At 37.4% G+C, this 9022-nt stretch overlaps 1 protein-coding gene and 1 non-coding gene across 2 annotated transcripts; one reads left to right on the forward strand and one right to left on the reverse strand.

Moving 5' to 3' along the window:
* The first annotated feature begins 4477 nt into the window (after positions 1-4477).
* On the forward strand, positions 4478-5991 carry LOC113337996 (uncharacterized mitochondrial protein AtMg00810-like). Its single transcript, XM_026583523.1, has 2 exons — positions 4478-4959; positions 5904-5991. Exons 1-2 carry the CDS (start codon positions 4478-4480, stop codon positions 5989-5991), a joined length of 570 nt encoding a protein of 189 aa, XP_026439308.1.
* Positions 5992-7863: 1872 nt separating this feature from the next.
* On the reverse strand, positions 7864-7935 carry TRNAC-GCA. Its single transcript has one exon. It is a non-coding gene; the product is annotated as a tRNA-Cys (tRNA).
* Between the last annotated feature and the right edge of the window lie 1087 nt (positions 7936-9022).

Below are 9022 nucleotides of genomic sequence, written 5' to 3' on the forward strand. Positions count from 1 at the left end.
CTTCCTCTTCACCGCTTAGCCCAATTAGACAATTTACCTTTTCAATATGAATATTATTTCATGGAATTGTCAAAGCATAAACCTCCCACCCGCAATTCAGCATTTAAAAGGACTAGTCTCTCTTCACAATCCTAGCATCCTATTTCTCTCCGAAACGCTAGCTAATGATCAACACATTAGAAGATTAGCACAATCCCTTCAATTCAATAACTACTTCAACATTCCCAAAATTGGAAGACGAGGAGGACTTTGCCTAATGTGGGAGGATAACCTAAACATCCAAATATTATTACATTCTCAAAATTTCATCCACACAAAGGTTACACCACCACCTCCAGAACAACCATGGTTCTTCACGGGTAGTCTATGGCCCTCCACATCCAGATATAAGGAAAAACCTTTGGCATGATTTTCCAACAATATTCAACAATATAAATCCTTCCACACCTCGACTACTGATAGGAGACTTCAACGACGTTTTAAACCAATCAGAAAAAAAAAGGAGGAAGACAAGTGACATATGTTCAATCTCAACCTCTTCTCACTTTAATGGACCAGATGGGTTTTATAGATTTAGGATCCCGAGGAGATCCTTACACTTGGACAAACAACCAATTGGGGCAAGATAATATCCTAGAAAGACTAGATAGGGGTTTAGCAAACCAACTATGGCGAACAACAAACCCCCATGCGGCAATTACACACCTTCCAAGAATAGCATCTGATCATGCCCCAATACTTTTACAAAAGAAAGCAATGGATTGGCAAGGAACAAAAAACTACAAATTCGAACACCTCTGGCTCTCTCATCCCCAACTTAAGCAAATAGTCGAATCGGCTTGGGAACAACAACAGGATAATTAACCGACACTCAATCTTCAACTAAATCTCATAACAAAAGGACAAACTCTCTTAGAATGGAACAAAGAAATTTTTGGACACCTACCAACGAAGATCAAGGAATCAACATCCAAGATAAAGAACGCCCAACACCAATATGCATCCCAAACAGGTTCAGATCTGGGTCACTGGTTGATTCTAGAAAAACAACTAAGAATAGAACATGAAGAACTATTACAATGTCATGCAACATACTGGCAACAAAGATCTAGAATTCAATGGCTTCAATCAGGCGATCTCAACACAACTTTTTAACACACTAAAGCTACCATCCACAGAGCTTGCAACAATATACAACAACTACAAGACACACAAAACAACTGGATTACCAAAAAATAAGACGTTGTTCAACTCATTCTAGATCACTATTCTCAACAATACACGGCCCCACCTACAGAAATAAATGAAGATCTTTTTGTAAACATCAGACCGAGGCTGACTCCTAGACAATCAGACCAACTTACGAAGGAAGTAACCACAGAAGAAATCAAGCAAGCCCTTTTCTCCATAAATTCTGAAAGTGTTCCAGGACCGGATGGCTATACAAGTAAGAATTGATCCCGCGACCTGCTGCTTGCATTCATGCCTCCTGACCAACTGTGCAATCTTCTCTTCTTTGTGAAATATCTTTGCGAAATTATCATCAACCCTCTTATGTGCGAAATAATCAAAGAAATATTTGTGCGAAAAAATGCGCATGTGTTGGGACATGATCACACGACCATGAACTCATTAACTTCGCAGATGACCAATTGTGCTGCCTCATGTTTGCGAAATAATGAAACAATATTGCGAAATTATTCATTTTTTCGCTATCTGTAAAAAAGAAGAAAACTATGTTCGCAGGCAAATTCGAACTTGCGACCACGAACACACATACTGCTCTCTGGACCAATTGTGCAAGAACCTCTCTGCGAAATTAGCGCATAATTTATTTCCTTATTCTTTTATTCTCCCATGCAAATGAGAAGAAAATGAAAAATATGTGTCTCTGCGAATTCGAACTCGTGACCTATTTGTTGTTCGCTCAGCCTTGAACTATCTGTGCGAATTTCTGTTTGTGACAGAAATCACAACTTTTGACTCTTATCATTATCTTCGTCTTTCCTTTGTTTCTTCACAAAATGCCTCTTGCTTTCTCCTGAACATGAAAATCTTCCACTGAAACTTCCATTTTTTCCTTAAATTTCACCACAACAACTAATTTTTTTCTCTCACTCTTTTCATGTCTTTGAATTGTTGATGATGTTTACTCCCTCAAAGTGTGATTTCTTCCATAAAATTTCCATTTTTGAACCTAAATTTTGTAGATCTAGAAAAATATGAACAGTAGCTAATCTTCATGGAAATTTCTTGAACCAACAAGTTACAGGAAGGATAAATCCTTTATTCGCTCCCTGTTTCTAGCGCCAAAATGTAGTTGTAGGAAATCCTACAACACACCCCTTGTAATAATTTGTAGATATAAAAATTAAAATGATGATAAGAATGATAAAATTGTAAAGTGACACAAGGTTTACGTGGTTCGATCAATTTGATCTACATCCACGGGGTTAGGTTTTACTATGATTATTAGTAATTACATCTTGATTGCATGGATACTCCATTAATGAGTATTTGGAGCTCTAGGTTCTTTAAGGAGATAATAATAATACAACCAATTCTACTTTCTCTCTGTACATAATGTATCCTCTCCTAAAGTGTGTCTCTCTTTCTGATTATCTATCTCCTTTCTCTCTCTTGCCTTTCTCTTTATATAGGTGTTTACATAGTGGATGACAACTAAGGTACAACTAACATTTCCCCTAATTTCGGATCTGGCTTGCGGTATTTTCGCAAGCTTACAAATTTAACATTCGCAACATTCCTAATTTTCGCACGATCATCATATTTTTCTCACGTTTAAGCTGATGTCATCTGTTATGTCATTTCTGAAATCATTCTGCGATGTCTTCGTGATGTATTACTAGTAATTTCGCAAGCGTGTTATTGTTGCGAGATTCTGATCCTACACTTATAATAGGCCTTAACTGGGTCATTAACTGGTTTATGTTTTGTGTTGATCCGGCCATAATAAGAATAGTACAGTTTCTATGAAATCCCTCTTCAATCAATAAACTAAAATAAAAAACAATAACTACCAAAATCAGAATGAATGGGGAAAAATGTCTGGCGATTTTGGCAACGAAATCATAATTGAAGTCTAAAAATTTATGATCTTATGATGGTAACCTGAAAAAGTGTTGAGCGAATGTATATTCAATGCAAACAAACATGAATGCAGTGCGAAAACAATCAAATTTCATAAATAGCAAGTACACTCCAAATATTGTGGCGGCTATGGTCACAGGTAAATATGGGTGCGGAGGAAAAGTTCAAAAAGAAATTCAATAACCTTCCTAAGCGAGGAGTCGTAGGCTGAAGAAACTACACCAATCAAGATAGACATGGAAAACCATTGTCACAAATGACCCTCCTCCAGATGGAAAGTATGTTGTTATCCTCCCTACTCCAAATAAATTAAGAATGGATTAGCTCCAAGAAAAAGTGCTCAAAATTTTGGTGCCACATTTTAAGCTATCAAACCAACAAAACAACTCATAAAAAAAAAACTCATGCACATTATTCCCTAATGAAGGGGCTTCAGAGATGGTAGAATGGTTCCTAAGCTACTCAAACAAAAACTCATGAATGTTTCCTTGACTAAAGAATTTAGTAGCATTTTTTACAATAAGCATAATAAGAAGATTACAACAAAAACTAAGAGACATACACGATAAAAGATTACCTCCATCTTTAATCCTAGGATCATTTGCAGCAATTGAGCTTCATCATTTGGCGGCATTCATCCAATATTTTGCTCTTGTAATCAAGCAATCTGTATTACCTTCGATATGCAACCAATTTAAGAAGATAACTCTTGAAACACTTCTAATATGATGGAGAATTAAAGTCAAATTATAAAAATCAGTACATACTTACTTCAACTGTTAACATTACTCTAATATGTGCTCTGAACTCAAGTCTAAGGCAATTAAGAATTGAAAATCAAAAACTACACCATAAACAAAAAATAAAAAAGAACCGAATACTTCATTGAAAATTTAAACAAACACTTTGGAAGCAACCGAGTAAAATCAAAATGTACACCTAAAAAAATGAGCATACTTAAATTCTAATAAAAAGTGCCTTAAGTAACAAAAACCGATTTTCTTTTGATATTTCATATCATTTTAAGTGCTACTGTTCCAGGATTATGCCTATACTGCTTCCTTTGAATTTCTTACAACAAAACAACATCAAACAAAATTAGAATTTGGGGCTACAATCACAGTCGGTAGATAATCAACATCACGAAACTACCGATTGTGAAAGTAAAGAAATTTGAAATTTTATTAGATTTTGAAAAATTAGAAACATGATTCTATTATCATTATCATCCTTGTTTATGTGGATGATATTCTCATCACTGGATCCTCACTTACATCTTCCAATCAGGTCATTTCTCAATTATCAGCTTTTTTCCAGTTAAAGATTTGGGTCCAATTCATTACTTTCTATGGCTAGAAATCAAAAAATGACACAACTATGCATCTTTCTCAAACCAAGTATGTTGAAGAAGACCAACATGTTAGATGTCAATCCTTGCTCTTCTCTAGCCATTGCTGATACTAAATTGAGCAAATATGAGGGTGAACCTTTAGCTGATGCTTCTGATTATAGATCTCTTGTTGGAGCTCTTCAATATGTTACTTGGACTAGGCCAGAAATCTGCTATGCAGTAAATCAGGTTTGCCAAAACATGAGTAATACCACCATTGTTCACCATGTAGCTGCTAAAAGAATTCTTAGGTATATAAATAACACTCTTCATTTTGGTATTGTTATACAACAAGGTTTGACTGCCTTATCATCTTACCTTGATTTTGATTGGGCTGGTAATCCTGGTGATAGAAGATCTACCAGTGGTTTTTGTGTCTTCTTTGGAGGCAGTCTTATTTATTGGTCATCTAAAAAGCAGTCTACAGTTGCTAGGAGTTCAACAGAGGTTGAATACCGGTCCTTAGCTTATACTGTGATCGATGTCGTATGCGTCAAAAATAAATTACTTTCTCACTACTCAAAATATAAAATATAGCAAGGGCAAGAAAGGATCGTTCCCACAGAGAGGTCTTGGGTTGTCAAGTTGTTTCGGTTTCTCAAATAACAATTGGGGGGTTTTCTTATTTTATGTAAACTAAAAGTAAAACAAGTAAAATAAACAAGCAAATCAGAAATATGTGAAAGTATTGGTTAAGGATTTCATCTTCAATCACAAACATGTTCTTGTCATAATAATTAGAATTGATATTTAATCTCTCATTATCAAAAGCCCTAAGATACCTAGTCGAAAGAATATCCCGCAATTTCCTGATTTCGTCACACATACATGTAAAACGATGCAAGTATGAATTCTACCAAAAGAATAACCTAGCGCCTTGCGCTAATCAAGTTCAATTCCCATGGAGCATTAAGATTCATGAATTAGGCTAATCAATGCAATTGAAATACATTGCGGAAAAAATTCGAACAAAGGTCATGGTTCACATATGATTACAAGGATGCATCACTACAAGCTATAACCATATTTATGCTACTTGTGTTCAAGGATTATCGCTCGATGATTAACCCTAAACTAGCAACAGATGTGATTACAAGTTCTACCAATTTGCAACTTGACAAAACAAACAATCAATCATGTTGTAATACGTCAATCATACAACTATATTTTCAGAGAATCATGAACGATAAATATGAGACAAAATTAATATATTGAATCAAAGAACCATGTTATGTGAAATCCAATTAATCCATAACCAATAATAAAAACTAGCACATATTCATGGAGTTCATAACAAGAATAAAGAGAAGAACCATGTTTCTAAACCCTAGAACAAAGGTAGAAGTAGAGATTAAAGATAGAACCTATAGAGATTCCTCTTAAATAGTTTTCCAAATTATAGAAGTGCACGTGCCTCAACTAAGCTGGACAGCAACACACTTCTATCTGCTACTTCTTGCAAACCACCAGCTTCAGTACCCTCTAGCTAAGCTGCAGCACCAACACCAACACAATTACCAGCTCCTTGCTCAAACCTCCTGTTTGATTCTGCGAAAACCATCCAACCAGAAATCATCATTTCAACAACAACCCATTGCTTCTGCTCATTTCATTCATTCAACATTTATAACCAATTTGTTTTAAACCATCTTGATCATCACTTCCATTGCAGCTGCTCCACAACCCATTCTGCAGTTCCATACTTCATCTCAGCTGTGTATCAACAGATCTTCACCATCTTGCAGCTCACTTCACAGCCCTAGGCTTACCTGCAACAGCTTCATTAGCTCCTTACCATCTTGCAGTCTTGGCAGTCCATAGTAGCATCACCTGCAGTATCTTCGTTGTTCCCTGATCACAGTAAAATCCAGATGCACACAAATTCCATCTCCTTTTTCTACACACAGTATACTCTCTTCACAGCCTCCATTATAGACTTCCAGAAACACCCACAATTCCATCAGCAACAACTCAACTTCAGTCCCTGGTTATCAGCTGAAACATCATCTAAACAAGCTGTAATATCCCTTAGCAGGAAGCCACGAAACCATGGTAGCAGCACATGTATTTCCCGCCCGAGCTCAACCAAATCACCTTCGGGTTAAGCCACTTCATACAATTCCAGTTCAAATACCTGTAAATCAATCCACCAACACAAATACGAGCTATTGGTTCACACAAACACCCAACAAAACTCATGTCTTCCACAGCTTCTCTCAACTGAATTCATGGCTTCACAATACCTTCTTTATCTGTCGAGAACAAAGCACCAGTAACCCCTTGGGTAAACACCCATTGTACAGACTCTGCAATGACATCCCCTGCCATTGTGTTTACATGTTCACTGAAATGACCTAACTCCTTCCGACAAACACACTTCAATTCATTCCCTGTAGAGCAATACACCAAATTCGAATACAGCAGCTTCCTCTTTTAACTGAAATCCAGCTCAGTTCAGCTCTCGTAAATACCCATCAATCTCAGGCCGCAGTAACGTCTTCTTCACTGATTTCCGGCATCAATACAAGCTCAAAACTCAACCGAATCACCACAACATTAAGCCATTCCTCCTGATTGCCAAACCCAACAGCAACAGATTCCCAAATTCTGCTCTTTCCCATTCACGAATTTGTCCTAAAATCATCTCGTTCCGCAGCTGAATCAGTGACTGCAAACCCCATTTCTTCCATGTGATTCTGTCCCAAATCGAACCCATTTCAGCTCCGAACTCGAGCCGCAAAGACACCAAAGCTCAGCATCATCTTCTTGTTCTTGTTGTTGTTGAATTCCTTTGCAAAACCACTTAATCATCCACACAAATCAGGCCAGCAACAACTTCAGTTATTCCCTCTCTTGGTTGATTCTGAATGGTACTACCGATCTCTGCTGACCCATCTCGATCTCCGGCAAGCAGCAAGAAGGAATGTAGACTCTCATGACTCGAACTGATGAAGGATTCGATCCCCTAATTTTTCTCTTCTTCATCTGCACATGTGCGGTGCCTTGGTGGTGAAATCCAGTCACCTCCTTCCTTCTCAGCTGGTACAAGTGAGCCCCTCCGTGCTAAGCCCATGACTGCCTTCAAACTAGCATGTGTAGTCCACCTAGCTCGTGACTCAATTTGCATGAGTTCAGACTTCAGAGTTGCCTGCCACCAACGTCCTTGGTCTCCGGTTTATTGGCATGGCGTTTTTGTTCTTCTTTAAATTCTTTCACCACAACAGTCGTCTCTTACTTCTCAGATTCACTTCTCATTGAAAAAAAATAAATACTTCTCAGATTCACTTCTCATCGAAAAAAATAAAATAAAAAATAAATACTTCTCAGATTCACTTCTCATCGAAAAAAAATAAAATAAAATAAGGGCCCAACCAGGTTCGAACCGGTGACCTCTTGATCTGCAGTCAAATGCTCTGCCACTGAGCTATGGACCCATGATTCGTTGATCCTGCTTTAAATTTAGAATTTGTTGTATAGGATACTCACTGCCGCTACATCACATCGAAGATTTTATAAATTTGGAATTTGTTGATCCTGCTTTAAAAAAAAATAATTGCCTGTTATTATAATCAAAGCGGCTTTGATTATAATAACTTATCTCACCTCAACAATACGTAGATGATACTGCATCCTAAATGGGGCTCGATTTAAAGAGTTATTTCATCACTATGTTTCGAGGTGGTCTCTAGATGAAAAATCAATAATGCGGAATTTTACCACATTCGCAAAGTTGGGCTGTACAACTGTGGTGATTGATTGTGATCACATGACTAGATTCAGATGAGATTCAAACAAAACAAGTAAAAAGAAAGTACACTTTCTCCATCCTCCATACTCAATGGAAGACAATATCAGTACCTTGGATAAGGGTATGACCTGAACACACTTTGGAACTAAGCAAATGACACTGACCTGGGATAAGGATTCCACCACTTATGGAACACGTCGTCCTGCTTAACATTGTTATCATATACACGTGGACGTGAGCATGAGATGACGATAAAAAGTGTTCACGTATCACACACGTGATTTGTTACCAGAAAGCAGAGACTTGAGAAAAGTAGTTGTTTTCATTCCAACTTCGTGTCGAGTTGGAATTCTCCCCAATTGGTCCGCATCTAACGCATGAAATTGCACCAAGTACACGCGTGGAAATGTCAAGGACACCATATACACGTAGCCCCAAAGATGGTGTACAAATTCTCCACCTATCAAGGGACATCAAGGACAAAAGTGTTTGGTACACGTAGATGATGACATGCAATTTTGGCTCTCATCTTCCCGCGCGCCCATGAACAACGTGTACCTATACGCAAGCATGGGTTTGCATTCCACTCCGTGAAACTTTCAATCCAGAATCCTCTCTCTTTATTTCCCGATTTACACCCGTGAATCACAATCCCAAACTCGTTATGCTCTCGTATATACCATATATGTCTACATACGATGTATCTATATAATCTAATTCTATGTTGAAACGTATGTTCCTATTAATTACTCTCTCTCTCTCTCTATATATAT

Source organism: Papaver somniferum, unplaced genomic scaffold (genome assembly GCF_003573695.1).
Source record: "Papaver somniferum cultivar HN1 unplaced genomic scaffold, ASM357369v1 unplaced-scaffold_18, whole genome shotgun sequence".
NCBI classification, from domain to species: Eukaryota; Viridiplantae; Streptophyta; class Magnoliopsida; order Ranunculales; family Papaveraceae; genus Papaver; species Papaver somniferum.

What these genes read in the sequence shown, in the direction of transcription:
- LOC113337996 (XM_026583523.1), top strand. Translation starts at nt 4,478, where the DNA reads ATGACACAACTATGCATCTTTCTCAAACCAAGTATGTTGAAGAAGACC. An exon ending in TCAACAGAGGTTGAATACCG is followed by an intron (nt 4,960 to 5,903) that starts GTCCTTAGCTTA and finishes TCCAAATTATAG; the next exon opens with AAGTGCACGTGCCTCAACTA.